We start from the raw sequence: 17427 nt of genomic DNA, 5'->3' as shown, positions 1-17427 counted from the left end.
ATTAATGGACCACATATCTGTATCTATTAGGGGGGTATTAATATGTGGTGGGACGGGTTAAAAAATGTGCGTGTGTATATATGCGCCCATGGGATACATAACAAGGCATTTAGAGGATAAAAAATTAAACAAAAGGTATTGAATTACACACGAGATATTAAATTACACATGAAAAGACCATTATCCCTGATATGTTGAACAATGATAATAAATGATAATTATTAATAATAATAATAGTAAAAAGACCCAAAATCATGGGTTGCAGCACTACAATATCTAAATGTATAGTGGTATGTGATGGGTGGGGGAGAGGGGGGGAAAGGGGAATGGTGGTAAGGTAGTGTAGGGGGTAAGTGTATACGATGAAGGGTGAGGCAGGTGTAGGGGGGTGGGTTGTTAGATGATGGTATGTATCTCGATCTCTTCATTGAGGCCCCTAGGTGCAAGGGTATCTAAAGTGCAGATCCAATAGGTCTCCTGTCGGCATAATAGTTTAAAGCGTTCGGCTAGGGAGAGGTGATCTGGTATGGCCTCAATGACCCATACCTGCAGATGAGTAGAAGATTTAGAATGAAACTCTGAAAAGTGGCGAGGTACACTATATTTGGTGATCTCGTCATCAACTAGCCTGCGGTGCTCACCAAATCTTTTTCGTAGTGTTCTAATTGTGCGTCCCACGGCATCACCAAACATAGTGTACCTCGCCACTTTTCAGAGTTTCATTCTAAATCTTCTACTCATCTGCAGGTATGGGTCATTGAGGCCATACCAGATCACCTCTCCCTAGCCGAACGCTTTAAACTATTATGCCGACAGGAGACCTATTGGATCTTCACTTTAGATACTTTTGGAATGGGGATGTAACATCATTAACCAATTACTATCAGAAATTGAATTTAAATAATAAGAACATCATTTTGAGTTGGAATATTAGTAATAGTGAGATAAATTTTTTGGATATAAGGATCATTAATACAGGTACGCATATCATCACTAAAAATTATTTTAAGAAAACAGATAGAAACTCATATATCCCGGTTAATAGTTGTCATCATAAACCGTGGATTAAAAATATGCCTAGGGGCCAGTTTCTCCGCTTAAGAAGAAACTGCACAAATATAGAGGATTATAGAGAACAGAGTGAGATATTAATTCAGAGGTTTACAGCTAAAGGATATAAAAAAGAAATAATAGAAAAAGAGAGTAGGGCAATAGAAGTGGTGGATAGAAATAGTTTGTTAGTAAATAAGAAACACAGTAAGTTAGAAGAATATGAGATATCTGTGGTATTGCCATATAATAAACAGTATAAAGATGTCCAAAGAAGAACTAAACATTGGGATGTACTGAAATTGGATAAGGATCTAAGAACTATTATCAAAGAAAAACCCAAATTCATATATAAAAAAGCATTAAATATTAGAGATTGTGTGGTTAAAAATGTATTAGAACCCCCGAAAACAACAAAAGGTACACTTAGTTTTTTTCAGGGCACTGGATTTCATAAATGCGGCCGTTGCTACAGCTGTAAAAGAACGTTTAATAATCCGAAATGTAGAAAAAAATTAACCAATCCAAAAAATGGAAAAAATTATACAATAGATCAATTTATATCTTGTGACACCAAAGGTGTAGTATATGCTCTGAAATGTTCATGCAACCTGTTATATATAGGCCACACAAAAAGAAGTTTAAAAGAACGCATAAAAGAGCATATACATAATTAGCATTGGATTCAAATATCATCATTTGTCTCTTCATTTTCGTCAGTTTCGTAACCGAGAAGTAGATAAGATTGAATTTTGGGGTATAGTTAAACATACCCCACATTGGAGGGGTGATAATTTAATTAGGGAAATAAGTAAAAAAGAATCATTTTGGATATATGAATTGGGTAGTCTGACCCCAGGAGGATTGAATAAGGATTTTGATCTGTCATGTTTTATTAATGATTTTTAGTTTATAGTATAGACTAGTTCTTTATTTTAGGCATATGATTAATGGGATTCAATTTTAGATTTAGTTTTATATTAGTATTGTGGATATTTATTTTATTTTTGATTGTTATTTTATTTGATTTTATTTTTCAGTGTATTTTATGTAATCTATAAAACATTTTGTGTTGTTTTGAGAGGGTTTGTAATATGTGTGAACCTGTGTGAGCCGTAAGATATCGCTATAGTATCTCTTTTGGCCGAGGTGCAACGTAGTTATATTTAAAATATTTATAATTCAAACATACAGTATGTGTCAAATCCTGTGTGGTTAGCAAGCTTGGTTTGACCCCAAAAAGATGGCCGCTCCCATGCGATCTCCAGGAAAATGGTGGAGACAGCATATATAAAGGAGTCTGTGTGTAGTAACTGTCCAGTCATAATCCCCTGATGAAGCCATGTGTCCTATGGCGTAACGCGTAGGGGTGGGGCTACGAAGTCACTCAGTTTCAGAGAGAACAAGCGGCAAGTACATATGCCAACGGCTGATACAGGCATTTATCACTGAAAGCGTTTTTTTGATTTTAACAATGTGAGTGCATTGATTAAGATTTGTGGAATAAAATAAAGTCTGTTTTAAGGATAAAGCACTATGTTCCTATTGTCTCCTTTCACACTGAGGAACGTATAAGGAGGATTTTGCTAGTGATTCAAAGCAGCTGAAGGAGGGAGAAATCCCTGCAGGGATATGCAGAGTTTAAAGGGGAAAGGTGTTTGCAAGAAGTTCCCATCATATACTGCAGCAATCCTAGTAGGTTCCAGAATATGTGAACCAAAAGTTTATTAGGCCTGTATAATAGGCTTAGAAGGAGGTGAGCGCACATTTAATTTCACTGATGGATTCACAGAAAGTCACTGTATTATGGTTTAATCACTTTATCACAAATTTGGACTTTTTTTGGATAAACAGATTTATTTTTGTTTTTTATTATGATCACTTTATTGATATATTGAAAATTTTTTGTCAGTTTGCATATACCGTATTTTTCGCTCCATAAGACGCACCTGACCATAAGACGCACCTAGGTTTTAGAGGCAGAAAACAAGAAAAAAAACATTCTGAACCAATAGACTGCAGACACATTACAGGAAATGACCAGAGACTGCGGACACAGTACAGGAGATGACCAGAGACTGCAGACATACTACAGGAGATGACCAGAGACTGCAGACGTACTATAGGAGATGACCAGAGACTGCAGACGTACTATAGGAGATGATCAGAGACTGCGGACACAGTACAGGAGATGACCAGAGACTGCAGACGTACTATAGGAGATGACCAGAGACTGCGGACGTACTACAGAAGATGACCAGAGACTGCGGACGTACTATAGGAGATGACCAGAGACTGCGGACGTACTACAGGAGATGACCAGAGACTGCGGACACACTACAAGAGATGACCAGAGACTGCGGACGTACTACAGGAGATGACCAGAGACTGCGGACGTACTACAGGAGATGACCAGAGACTGCGGACGTACTACAGAAGATGACCAGAGACTGCAGACACAGTACAGATGACCAGAGACTGCGGACACACTACAGGAGATGACCAGGGACTGCGGACACAGTACAGGAGATGACCAGAGACTGCGGACACAGTACAGGGGATGACCAGAGACTGCGGACACAGTACAGGAGATGACCAGAGACTGCGGACACAGTACAGGAGATGACCAGAGACTGTGGACATAGTACAGGAGATGACCAGAGACTTCGGACACAGTACAGGAGATGACCAGAGACTGCGGACACAGTACAGGAGATGACCAGAGACTGCGGACACACTACATCATATAAAGTCCCTACAGGGCCCCTCCACCCAGAATATCAAATGATCTGACACCATACATAAAGGAAAAGGACTACAACTCCCAGCATGTCATTTTTAACTTACAGAAGGCAGGGGGCGCACTGAGCTCCGAGGACAGGCCACACCAGCAGACAGGACCGGACTGCAGAGCAGGGAGCGCACTAGGGACACATGCCAGGAAAGGGGAGGAGCTGTAAGGACAGGCCACACCTGCGGACCGGACTGCAGAACACAGAGAGCAGTACACAGACATGCCAGGAGCGGGGAGGAGCTCCGAGGACAGGCCACACCTGCAGGGCGGACCGGCAGAGCTGGGTTCGGCGGGGGACTGCCTACTATGAAGAGCTGCGGGGACAGCCCGCTGAGAGATGGGATAAGGTAGGGAGAATGTCAGTGACAGGCTGCAGTGGGAGGGGACAGCCGCTGGCCCTAACACGGCGGGGGTGACAGGTGGAGGATTGTCAGTATCCAGAGAGAGAAGGGATAAGGCAGGGAGAGCATCGGTGACAGGCTGCAGTGGGAGGGGACAGCCGCTGGCCCTAACACGGCGGCGGTGACAGGTGGAGGACTGTCAGTATTTGCTCCATAAGACGCACAGACATTTTCTCCCATATTTTCTGGGGAAAAAAGTGCGTCTTATGGAGCGAAAAATACGGTATAATAGTATATTTCACACACTTTATAGAGTTGGATAATAGGAGCGCAACATTTATAGATATATGGTTTAAATTGCACAGTTGGAGTATGTGTTAATTGTTAGCGATCCCTAAGGTTTTTTCGTTTGGCTCGCAAGTTATACACACCTGTATTTTGTGATATATACCGACGTCTTGTGAGTTTTTAATATCTTGTGTGCAATAAACTGTTTTTATCTTACTGCACTTAGTCTGGCGCACTTCTCTCTCTTCTCTATTCCTCTACTACAGAGTCCAGTTTACTCTAGAGAATGCAAGCCTCACGACGGTGCCTACATTGCAGCTTTGTATGTATATATATACACATATATGTATACCATCTATTCCCCCCCCTCCTCCTACTACTCAAGCTGTACTACCTGCCTTATACTCCGTATATACATATATATGCACCATTTCCTGTGTCATTTTGTTTTTTAAAAAAATAACTCCTAAGAATTGAACTGTTCATATATCGTCTAAGATTTTTTGTGTGAACACTATACCCATCACCATCCCTCTTGCGCCAATTACATCTTTTGTAAAAAATTAACTATTGCAGTCATTTTGAAAGGAATAGAAGTAGAGAGAGCAGTATGTGTTGAGATGAACTCTAAAACATTAGGGAGAGTTCAGGGGCTGCTGAAAACAACACTGAACAGCTCTTGAACGTCAGTTTATCAGCTGCAGTGTACATGAGCCCTAACACTGGTAAACGCGATAAAACAAGGCAAAATGCAGTAAACTGGCTTTTTTTGGGCTATTTTTTAGCAAACATTTTATTTGTGTAAAAAAACGCAATTGTGGAAAAACGCAGCTAAATACTAATGCAAAAATGGCTGCAAAAGCGCCCTGTGTGTATGAGGCCCAAAGATGCTGAAGCCAGATATAACTGCATAAATCCATAATCAGAGAACAGCACAGAGCTATGGCACAATGCCAATTAAGACCACTAGATGTCAGTAATATAATGGAACAATGATTATAATAATAATAATAATAATAATAATAATAATAAACAGAGCACTAAACACTGAAGACATCATTTTATAGACAAATTCTGCCAAGACCACAGATCTCATCATATCTGAGCAAATTTAAATAATACAAAACAAGAGTTCATCTGTATCAACCAACAGGATGGGATCGTTCCTTCCTGCACTATACATGAGACGGGACAGACCAAAACATTTAATGTGAAAATGGCTTAGTGTGTAATAAACTGCCTAACTCTCAATCAATTGACTTGAAACTTTGCACAGCCCAAGTTCTCAACATCCCAAACATGTCCTAGAAGTTTCATAGATTTCAGCCTTCCACAAAGCAAGTGAGTGACATTAAACTTGTGTAGCCCTTACCACCTCGTGTAGTGGCCGTAGCGTGGGACAGCCAATGGGGGAATATTATGAGTGTGTGTTTGTAGCTCACCAGCCAATCACTGGGGATTTCTTGGCTTGTGGTGCATGCTTGGGAAGTGCATTCTTCCAAGTTCCAAATACCAGTCAATATTGGCACAAAACCTTCAGGCTTCTGCTAGAAAGCTGAACATGAAGAGGAACTTCATCTTTCAGCATGACAACGACCCAAAGCATCCATCCAAATCAACAAAGGAATGGCTTCACCAGAAGATAATTAAAGTTTTAGAATGGCCCAGCCAGAGCCGAGATCTGAATCTGATTGATAATCTGTGTGGTGATCTGAAGAGGGCTGTGCACATGAGAAACCTTCGCAATCTGACAGATTTGAAGAATTTTTGCAAGGAAGCGTGGGCAAATATTGCCAAGTCAAGATGTGCCATGCTGATAGACTCATACCCAAAAAGACTGAGTGCTGGAATCAAATCAAAAGGTGCTTCAACAAAGTATTAGTTTAAGGGTGTGCACACTTATGCAACCACATTATTTTAGTCTTTTATTTTTACTTCCCTCCACCGAAACGTTTTCAGTATGTTTTTCAACTGAGTTGTACAGTTTATAGGTCACATTAAAGGTGGAATTTTTTCTGAAATCGTTTTTCTTTGTCTCATTTTCTTACATCACAGAAACCTGACTTTTTTAATAGTGGCATGTCGAATTTTTATATCCACTGTATATATTCATGAGAATTGCTATGTGCTCAATCTTAGTACAGTCTACCTCCAGGCTTGGCCTGGGGAGGTAATGCTTATGTGCGGGAAAGGTTTGACTAGGCCTTAAGCCTAGAAGGGGCCTCACATGCTGATTGAGGAGGAGAATGAGAGAAGCTGGATGGCCACTGGAGGTACCTGGTACTAGAATGTACCTAAGGGGCAAGTCTGTCTGACCTATTGAAGATCACATGACTTTCCATATTTAGCTGTTCCTTTAATAACCAGTGCCGGCTTGTGCTCCTATCGGTTCTGCACTGTGAAATACTGAAAGGGTCTGGTGAGTCTGGAGTTCTTTTCTAATATAGTTTTGACATGAATGTTCTAAACCCTATGTCCTCTCTCCCAGTTATGAAGTTCCCCAATAAAGAATTCAAAGATGTATTTAAACTGACTGGCGCCTAACATTTCTTTGATCGCACATCTCTTCACTGTCCTAGGATCTGCACGAAAACAAGATGTCAGCCTTCCCTGCCTTTGAGGGTCCACGCTATGCCTCTGGGGGTCATGGGGGTGCTGTACTTATTTTTAGGGGAACTAATTGTGGCTTAAAGTACACAAGAGAGCTTGGATGTTATCCAATTTCCTCAAAATGTATACAATAGAAGACTCTATCTATGCCAACATATTATAAAAAATCTCAGGTTGTTTGGTAAAACAGACTAAAGATTATTAACATTTAAAGGAGAACTCTGGGCAAAAACTTTTTTTTATATGTTCTTGTTGCTTATCTCCTGCCTTCCCTGAATATGTAATCCATATTCTTGTTATCTGAGTAGTTGTTCTGAAATAGCCTGGGTATATTTAAATCAAACCCTTAATTCCCATTGGTTTCCTTCTAGTAAGACCGATCACTGCTATGCCTCCTATTCCCACAGACACCGGTCTTGGTACGTCCCATCTGTAGTTCTGTTCTCCAGCAAGCAGGGATGTATTTCCATCCCTGCTTGTTGCAGTGGGTGGACCAGGATACACAGACTGCCGGTCTGTAGCGTCCATGGAGGTGGTGTCCTAGGAATGACAGCCCCCCTGGGCTGCACTGAAGGCTGCATCCAAGGGAGTCTGTAACCCATGCTGCCTGCACATTAGGGTAGCATAACAGCTGGCTCAGAATCCTCTGTTTGCTGTACCATCTGAAGACCAGCTTTCGGAAGACCAGCTTTCTGGTTCTGGTAGCCGCTGCCCAATGTCCCCCAGTGAAAGCACTGGTTGCTAGGACCGCCTGGTATCTAGCAACCAGTGATGTATATGCAAAGCCACAGAATTCACAGCCAGGAGGCTCCAACTTTATTCTACCGAGCTGCTCCACCTCTTCCATTGTCCGCCCTGCTTACCATGACTACGGAAGAGTCTGAGAGCTGTGAGTGATTAGGGGAGCCAGGAATAGAGAGACAGAGGATGGCATTCTGTGCTGGAGGAACAAGAGAGTGTAACTAGAGATGGGGGGGCAGCCTGAGCAGAGCAAGCAGCTGGAGAAAGCAGCTGAACATCCTTCACTGGCAGACCTGCAATATCCTCAGTGAAAATTCTGCCTCCGCTGCTGTTCTGCACCAACAGCCCTTCTCTGCCTTTACTGACAACTGAGAGTACGGGAAAGGCTGACAGGCTTTAGTGATCACTTTGCTTCGTCTCCTTGTGCTGTGAGCTGAGCAATAGAAGCCTATCAAGTCTTGATATGTAGTGGCATTGAGAGTCTTGTTCCCCCCTCTTTCTTTCTCTCTCCCTCTCTGAATATCTTTTGGCATGTTTTATGAAACAACCTGAAATTTTCACAATTTGTTGGTACATGTAGAGCAGGCTTCACTAAATGGCGGACTGCGGTCCATACACAGACCAAGTGATAGTTCAGTCCGGACCTCAGCCGCACCACCCAGCAGCCTGAGCGGACTCCTTTCCTCCCACCACTGCAGATGTTAAGGATTACTGTCCTGCAGAGGGTGGGAGAAATGGCAAGGTGGATGGGGACCTGGACCCCCCCATGCACCCGCCCACCGCAGCAGAGCGGGCGGAAGGAATGGATGGTCTACAGGGGGAGCAGCAGCTGCCCTCCCCCTCCCCCTGAATACGCTCGTCACCACTGAACCCACAGCAAGGAGGACCCGAATCCCCTCCCCCCCACATTCACTCTCCTGCCACCGCTGTTGAAGTCACAGCAGAGTGGGCTGGAGGAAAGTAAGGTCTACAGGAGTATGCCCAACCTCTTCCCCCCAATGCACTCGTCCACCACTGAACCCACAGTAAGGAGGAGGGCGGGAGGCACGGAGCCTAGTGGCAGCAGCAGGTGTGCACACCCAAAAGAGGAGTCTACCCTGCCACTCTCCCCACCCTCCACAACACTGAGTTAAGCCACGGGAAGATTATGGGGGGGGGCTGTGATGTCAGAGAGGGAGCTGTGATATGGGGGGCTGGGAAGTGAGAGGGGGGGAGCTGTGAGGGGTGAGCTCTGATATGAGTGGCTGTGAGAGAGGGGAATTGTAATACTTGGGGAGCTGTGATGTGATAGGGAGAATCTGTGATATGGGGGCTGTGATATGGGGGGCTGTGATATGAGAATGGGGAGCTGTGATATAAGGGGCTGTGATGAGAATGGGGGGGGCGCTGTGATATGAAGGTTTGTGAGAGGGGAATAACGTGAGAGGGAGAAGCTGTGGTATGGGGGGCTGTGATGTGAGAAGGGGAAGCTGTGATGCGGGAGGGGGAGCTGTGATATGGGCGGGCTGTGATGTGATATGGCGGGCTGTAATGTGAAGGGGGGGCTGTGATATGAAGGGTTTGTGATGTGAGGAGGAGGGCTGTGATGTCAAGAGAGGGTGAGCTGTGATGTGGGGGGTTGTGATTGCAAAGGCGCCTGTGATGTGAGGGAGGGGTCTATGATTGCAAGGGGGATGTGATGTAAGCTTGGCTGTAATGTTGGGGGCTCTGATGTGAAAGGGAGTTGTGACTGGAAAAGGGGGACTGATGGTATTAATTGAAAAGGGGCTGTGACGTTAAAGACCTGAGTCATAGAAGAAAAATGAGATTCGGACATCTGCAGAAAGAAAGTATTAAAAACTGGACCTCTATGAATTTTAATTCAGTGCCTGTGATGTAGATTCTTGTATTTTGTGAAGTTTGGGGGAGATTGGTAAACATCTAAGCTCTTTTTTGGATGTTAAGCCACATTAAGCCCCCCAAAAAACAAGCTTAATGTCCCCCATTTTTTTTGTGGAACGCCGAAATCTATGAAACTTCTAGGACATGTTTGGGATGTTGAGAACTTGGGATGTGCAAAGTTTCAAGTCAATTGATTGAGAGTTAGGCAGTTTATTACACATTAAGCTACATTAAGCCATTTTCACATTAAATGTTTTAGTCTGTCCCCATGAGACTATTCATCCCGGCATCATAGAACATCACTACAGCTCTTTATTTCTGATTGGATTTTCTATATATTTTATAACTGGATGTCTAGAAAGAATTCCTCTATAAGAACCATCCATCCAGAATACAGCTAAATCTGGATGACATTGAAGATCACAATACACAAAGCTCCCTCTCCAGAATCCACAGAAACATTTCAGATCCATCCACCAAATCCCCCCACAGTAAATCATTCTACATAGGATCAGTCCACATGGAAAATTACCATTTGCATTCACAGAGAAGTGCAGACTAAATAAATAACCACAAGTCTCAATGGGGGGGATTTACTAAAACTGGAGCACTCAGAATCTGGTGCAGCTGTGCATGGGAGCCAATCAGCTTCTAACTTCAGTTTGTTCAGTTAAGCTTTGACAATAAAACCTGGAATCTGATTGGTTTCCATGCAGAGCTGCACCAGTTTTTGCACCGTGCAGTTTTAGTAAATAACCTCCATTATCTCTGACAGATCAATCCCAGTGACAGTTGCAATCACTAAAAAAAGCACTTTTATGGCACTTTCACACTGATCTGTAGCAAAAACGTGATTTTGCCACAACTGCGGTGTGTTTTTCACACACAGGGCATGTGACTCAAAAGCTGCATCAAAAACACAACACAGGAGCGCTTTTGTCACATTTACAATGCATTTCAATGGATGGTGCATTTCTGGTGCAGTTCTTTTAACTGACCAAATATGCCCCAAGAAATGCAGCAAGCAGGATTTTTTACACCACAACAGAAGCGTAACAGACCATTGTGAAGACACACATAGGGGAGCATTTATCTTCAGCTTTTCTTGCGCTTTTTTTTAAATGCAAAAGCACTTCAAAAACTCCTCAGTGTGAAAGCAGCCTTTAGTCTAGGTTCACGCCCAAATGTTCAATAAATAATAAATGAAAAATATATATATACAATTATAAAAAAAATAAAAAATAAAGCTGTTATTTTAAAAAATTGTAAGAGACAGAGGAGAGGAGGGCTAGTCAACCCAACTTGCCCTTTACCCCAGGGTCACACCTAAGCGTTTTTCACAGCATTTTGCAGAAACACACTACAGTGCAATTAACATGATTTCCTATAGGACACGTTCACATTTCCGTGTTTTCACCCGCTACATTTTTTGCTAAGGGACTTTTTTAAATGCAAAACGTTGCATTTTTGGTTCTATAGACTTCAATGGAGATGCTGCAGAAAAGCATGTATTGCGTATTTGCTGCATTTTAATCTGCCTAGCAACAAGAACAAAAAACCCAAAAAAGCAAAATGCATCAAAAACACGTGCAATAACACAAAACGCACTGCAAAAAGCACTGCAGAAACGGATCAAAAGCAAACTGCATAGGTGTGAACCAGGACTTAGGGTTTACAGGCTCACTTAATGTGCGGCAAACAGTCAAAATTCATCTGCTCAGAGTCAGGTGTGTGAAGGAACAATAAATCTGATTGGTTGATTTGTTATAGATGGAGAACAGAACACAGTAGAGAAAAATATGATCTTTTTTTTCCTCCTGGAGTAAACAACATCTGATCGATTACTTTTGCCTGGAGTGAGCACAGTGAGTGGACTGTGAACAGTAAATCTGATTGGTTGATTGGTTGCCTAGCAACAGCATCACAGTGAGCGGAAGCTTTGGTATCTGTGCAGCTGCAGAGCTCTGTGTCATTTCATTGTGACTGTGCTGGGAGGAGGACAGATTTTTCTTTGCTCTGTAAAGAGAATCTGTCCCATCGCTTTGTTATATAATTCCTTATTAATAAAGCGATTTAAAGATGATTCCCATCATGATTATTTTCCTTCTATTTCTGAACGTCGCAGCAGGTATGTGTTGTTATCAGGGTGTTATATAGTGGGTGTTAGGTGTAAAATGGGTGTTAGAATAGGAGATCCAGGCAATATTAATCCGTGATAGACGTGCCGGGACATAACACAGAGCCCCCCCTCCCCTCCCCCAACATAATGTTCATATCTGGTCATTCTGCCAGTAGATCGGTTATTTTTCAGTGTCCTGTAGCAGGTCCAGCTGTGCTGACAAAGTGTCAGTTGGAGGTGGAGGAAACCATATTTAGCTGACAGGGCCGCCGGCAGTAATCAGATTTTGTTTACATGGCTAATATATATATATTTTAAGAAAAAAAAAGGCTTTTTCCTCTGATATTGCTGCCTACAGTACTCAGCCTTTATTTATATGGCTAAAGCTTTTTTTTAATTAAAAACTATCAACTGTATTTAATTAAAGTGCTCTTGTAGTTCATTCCAGCCCTGCAGCTTGTAGTCAGCCGGTCTCGGAGGTATGGGCTGAAAGCTGCACAGCTGGTCTGATCCACTGGACAGGGCTGCAATGGTATCCAGGCTCCTGCAAATAATACATGCACATTTTCTTTTTTTTATTTTCTGCAAAAATGTGTATTTATTATATTTTCTAGAAAGGTGAACTTTCTTAATTTGTCCTAAAGCCTATATAATAAATTACATGTTCACCTCTGACTAAGGGGGGGGGGGGGGGGTACTGCTATGTGTCACTCTGTTAGGTCTTCTTCACACCGTAATTTCTGCTTTCCAGATGCATTTTTCCATGCGAGTTCACTTGTTTTTGATGCATTCCAATGCATTTTTTTTTGACACTTGAGAAATCTTGATTTTCATTCAGGACAATGTACATTCTGGTGCATTTACAAGCGGTTTCATGCATTCTGCGCAAAAGACAAAAAAAGCGCAGCAGGTTGTGAACTACGGCCATTGGAATACATGTCAATATCTGTGCATGCATTTTAGATGCAGTTTAAAGATGTACTGGAAAGCATCTGGAGTGAACCAACCCTAAAGAAAATGGAAAACTGCCGTGGTGATGCTAGCGACATACTGCAGTATATTAGTCATTTTCTATGTTGCCCAGAGTTACACTTTCACATAAATGTAGTTTCAGGGCTTATGGTCCCAGGCACATTGTTGCCAGGGGCGGACTGACAACTCATGGGGCCCCCGGGCAATAAGGGATCATGGGGCCCCTGTGTCCTTGCCCAAACTCAAAAAAGCCTATGATAAAAGGTACCAGGGGCATCTCATGGGGCCCCCTACTGACCCCGGGCCCTCGGGCAGTGCCCGAGTTTCCAGATGGTCAGTCCGCCCCTGATTGTTGCGCTGCATTAGCCATTTGTTACCGCAACACAATAGTGTGATCAGGCCATAGGGAGTTAAACAACTACCATCCCCATGTCATATATAGAGTCAAATGTATTATTTTATCATTTTAGGGACATGCATACCAAGAAAAGTTGTAACTGTTCAAAGTATTTAGCAATTCCTACAGTGATCGCTGCCCCTGACAATATTTAATTTGTGATTTGCTGGCTTACTTGAGAGCTGTGAAGATAATCCTGTTTTGTTTCTTTCTCTAGGTGCTAAAATCACGAGCGTCGAAATACCAGACCATGATGTGTTCGTTACGGAGGGACAGCGGCTGCTGGTCCCATGCTTTTTTAACGTGGATGAACCCAGCGGGGGTCATCACATTGATTTGGGGTGGAGCATGATGTCCAACGACAGCGATGTATTCAGACCAATAGTCCATCTAAAAGCCACCGAGGTTCTGTCTGTAAGTGAGACAAATGAAAGGGCATCGATACAACTGAGGCAAGTGCGCAAGGGACACTGCTCCCTGGTCATTGATCCTGTCAGCATCAGTGATAACGGCACGTATCAGGTTCACATTGCAATAGATGGATTGGAGTATGCGGGGACTGACAATGTCACTATTCATGTCTTAAAAAGAAATCAGCCAGATGGTAAGTGTTTGTTCATTTAAGATCCTTATATCTTATGTATTCATTATATAGTATTGTCATTTATATGGATGTCCTTTAGCCTTACTAAAGACCGGGGATGAGCTTGGGTTCGGTCCTAAGCTGTACGTTAGCTGTACTGCTGGCCAATGAGCTGTGGGGCAGGGATGCTTGTGACATCACTGACCTAATATGGCCCCTTGACCACTGCTCACTGGGTCCGCCGGGATGTGATCATGTCACAGTTTCCTGCTGTCAGTGTGAGATTGGATCTGAATCCAGCTCATCCTTACTAATGGACAGGACCAGACTGGTAATATGGCAATTCTGCCATCTGCCAGAATGGCCGTTGTATATCGCAGTACATGTGGGCTGCTGAGAAATGATGTTGAAGGCTTTTATATCTAAAACAAAAACTGTACATTACAAACTCCCACACCTGTACATAGCTCCACATCTCTATGGATTGGCAGCCCACCTGTGATAATACTTACCTTAGTCTCCAATACAATGATTTTACTTCTGACATAGTACTGGTAGACTCCTCCATAATACGCTCTGCTGCCCTAGCCAATGCTCTGGAGGGTGACATGAGAATGGCTTACTCATGGGAAGGAATGGCACGTATCCCACTATAAAGAGGAGCCAGCTGGGACCTTGTAGGAGGAAAGATCACTGGATCAGGAAGAAAGGCAAGTATGATCCCAGGTGGGCTGCACTCAGGGGGGCTGACTTTTAATATAAGGACACTTACCTGTCCAGGGATCCAGAGATGTTCTCACCCAAGCTGATTCTTCAATCAGATTTGGGTGCAGGTGATGGCACCTTCAGTAATGGAATCCCTGAAGTGAAGCTTTGCGGCTTCACAGCCAGTTTCCTACTGCGCATGCATGAAGCGTGCTGTGCTTTGTGAATGGTCCCGCGGTCTTCTGGGACCTATGAGGTGTCCCAGAAGGCAGCAGGGGAAGGAGGGGGACCGAACTTCTGGCTCAGATTGCTGCGGCGAATCGGACCAGATGTAGGAGTGGGTACCTGTCAAAACCAGGTACCTGCTACCTTCTCCCCCCCCAAAAAGTGCCAGATGTGGCAGTGGAAGGGAGGAAGGCAAACAAGCGGTACTTCCCCTCTTGGGTGAAGTTCCGCTTTAACTAATCTGTCAATATAGAGTTGATTTGTGAGGATAGAATTATGGAAGAATGAAATTACCTATTAGTTTTGGAAGGTGCAGGCTCCAGGGCTTTTCACCCTCACCCTGGCTTCTCTACATCTGACCATTGTGAATGTTTTTAGCTCAGCAGACTCTGGGGTACATTTAGGGGTATCATATTTTTCAACTTTAGTGTAATGTCACATATGTGAATGGACCTTGTAAACTGATTTCTTTTCTTTTTTTTTGTGATGTGTTCCATGCAGGCCTTCATACAGGAGACACCTACACTGATCAGCCAGGGACTACGGAAGGCTTCAAAGACAGACTGATGAGGATGGAGAAGTTCATTCAGGGCATGAAAGATAAAGGCTACCTCTTCTACCTGATAGTTGGTATAGGAGTGGTGGCTTCCCTATGGATACTGGGCATTGTGGCAGCAATCGTGTTTAGGTAAGTAGACTGATCACTTTCTATAGCTTTCTAAGAAGGGCTCCTTTTTGCACTTACTGGGGGTTTTCTTATTGCCCCTCACTATAATCACTTCACAAACATATCTAATTTATCTTGTTTTTTTCTACACAGACGTCTGTACAGGAATTTGAGGCACAAGGTAACCGATGCTGTAAAATTGATGGAAGAGGGGCGCATGCACGAGGAGCCCGAGGAGCCCAAGGTGCCGGATACAGTTATTGAGATGGAATCCGTTGAAATTGACCAACAGATGGAGACAACACATGTGCCAGATCTACCTGAGAAGATTCCAATTATACAAAGAATGTCTCTGTCATTGGCGATGAGGAATAAGTACAAGTACGCATTCAAATATCCATCTCAGATGTATCAGCCTAGTCCATCTACAGAGAATCTACAAACATATGTATTGCCTGAAATGTACAAAGATTGGACCCCCAAACCTGCCCCGACACAGCTATTGGAACCGGTTGTATTGTTGGATGAATGCAGCCAACCGATACAACCAACGGATGCACCGGATCAAACTTCAGCTCTAAGTGCTAGGACACAGAGGATGCTGACCCGCAGGAACATAATCCAAAGGAGACCTTCCATACCGAGCAATGATTCAAGCACAGATGAAGAAATTCCTGTAGACAGTGAAGAGTTGCACAATGCACCAGATCTACATCTGAAAGTTCCAAAAGCTAAAAAGAAAAGAAAGTGGTTGTTCGGCAGGCGTAAAAAGTAAATAAGGGCACCACAGTTACCAAGCCGCACACAGAGAAGCCGGAGGAGATCTCCGATGTCGCAGGCTCATCCATCTGCTGTGGCTGTACCAACAGAAGCCACGGATCCATCTCAGGCAGTCGTACCAACAGTTGAAATGCCTGAAGACATCAAACAGCCCGGCCACCCATAGAGCTCAGCAGGATCTGCCCATGTCTGCTCTGAAAAAACTAAGCAGGTATGGATGTGACAACCACCCCCCTCTGCTCCGATCAGCAGGGGATCTTCTCTGTGTATATATCCAGCTTTAGGCTGGCCATTGACGGTTCGTTTATCGGCCGCATTTTCGGCCAATAAATGAAAAATCGTTTGTTGCTGATAGCGATGGATTTTTCAGCATGACCGGCTGACGGGCTGGCCCCACTAACGGTGTGATTATTTTTTGTGCGGCTGAAAATTTGGCCGATAAACAACCCATCTATGGCCTGCATTACTCATTCACACTGGAGGGGGATAACAAGGGGGTCCCTTTATCAGCTTCTGATGAGCTCCCGCTCGCAGGTCCCCACAACAACTGGGTCAGGGTTGTGGGGAAGAGACCCTTGTCCTCTTCAGCATAAGGACAAGCATCTTTGAGGGGCTTCCCTGCCTGGCAAAGTACCACCCTCCATGTTGAGGGCATGTGGCCTGGTATGGTTCAGGAGGAATCTGGTGGGGAGGGGTCAGTATCCAGATTATGATAGGCCACCAGCCCACAGACCCCCACAACCACCGAGCCAATGTTGTGGGGAAGAGGCTCTTGTCCTCTTCAACATGGGGACAAGGTGCTTTTTCTGGGAAAAAAAGAGGGAGTGGGAGGACCCCCCCTGGCAAAGTACCCAAACCTACCATGTTAAGGGCATGTGGCCTGATATGGTTCAGAAGAAAGGGAGCGCAGGCTCGTTCCTTCCCCTTCATGTCCTTCAAGACTGCATGCTCACATAAGAGTATGGTATGGAATATGGAAGGGGGGGGGGAACTAACACCCCTTTTTTGTTTTTTTGCATTGGGTCACCCAATAGGAGGAAGCAAAGGCTCGATTACTTCCTTTTCCTGTGGGCATCTGGTGGGGGATAATTATCTAAGCACTCCCTTATTTTGAAAGGGGTTTGCAGATTCTGATAAGCCCCCCCCTGCTCGCAGACCCTCACAACCACTGGGCGTAGGTTGTGAGGAAGAGTCCCTTGTCCTCTTCAACATGGGGACAAGGTGCTTTTTCGGGGGAAAAGGAGGGAGTGGGAGGACCCCCCCGGCAAAGTATC

At 43.8% G+C, this 17427-nt stretch overlaps 1 protein-coding gene across 1 annotated transcript in view; it reads left to right on the top strand.

Annotated features, from left to right (window-relative positions):
- Window positions 1–11697: 11697 nt before the first annotated feature.
- LOC149458524 (uncharacterized) overlaps window positions 11698–17427 on the top strand; it is a 31640-nt gene continuing 25910 nt past the window's right edge. Inside the window, exons 1-4 of the mRNA XM_089682111.1 lie at window positions 11698–11833; window positions 13411–13797; window positions 15208–15394; window positions 15527–16364. Of these exons, the coding sequence (XP_089538237.1) occupies window positions 11785–11833; window positions 13411–13797; window positions 15208–15394; window positions 15527–16148 (1245 nt within the window). The 5' untranslated portion in view covers window positions 11698–11784 and the 3' untranslated portion in view covers window positions 16149–16364. The remainder of the gene's footprint in view (window positions 11834–13410; window positions 13798–15207; window positions 15395–15526; window positions 16365–17427) is intronic.

Source organism: Staurois parvus, unplaced genomic scaffold, assembly GCF_062004578.1.
Source record: "Staurois parvus isolate SC_StPar_1 unplaced genomic scaffold, SC_StPar_1.0 ptg000285l, whole genome shotgun sequence".
Classification (NCBI taxonomy): domain Eukaryota; kingdom Metazoa; phylum Chordata; class Amphibia; order Anura; family Ranidae; genus Staurois; species Staurois parvus.
The sequence above is the reverse complement of the archived record's forward strand: the minus strand, read 5'-3'. Positions and strand labels throughout refer to the sequence as shown.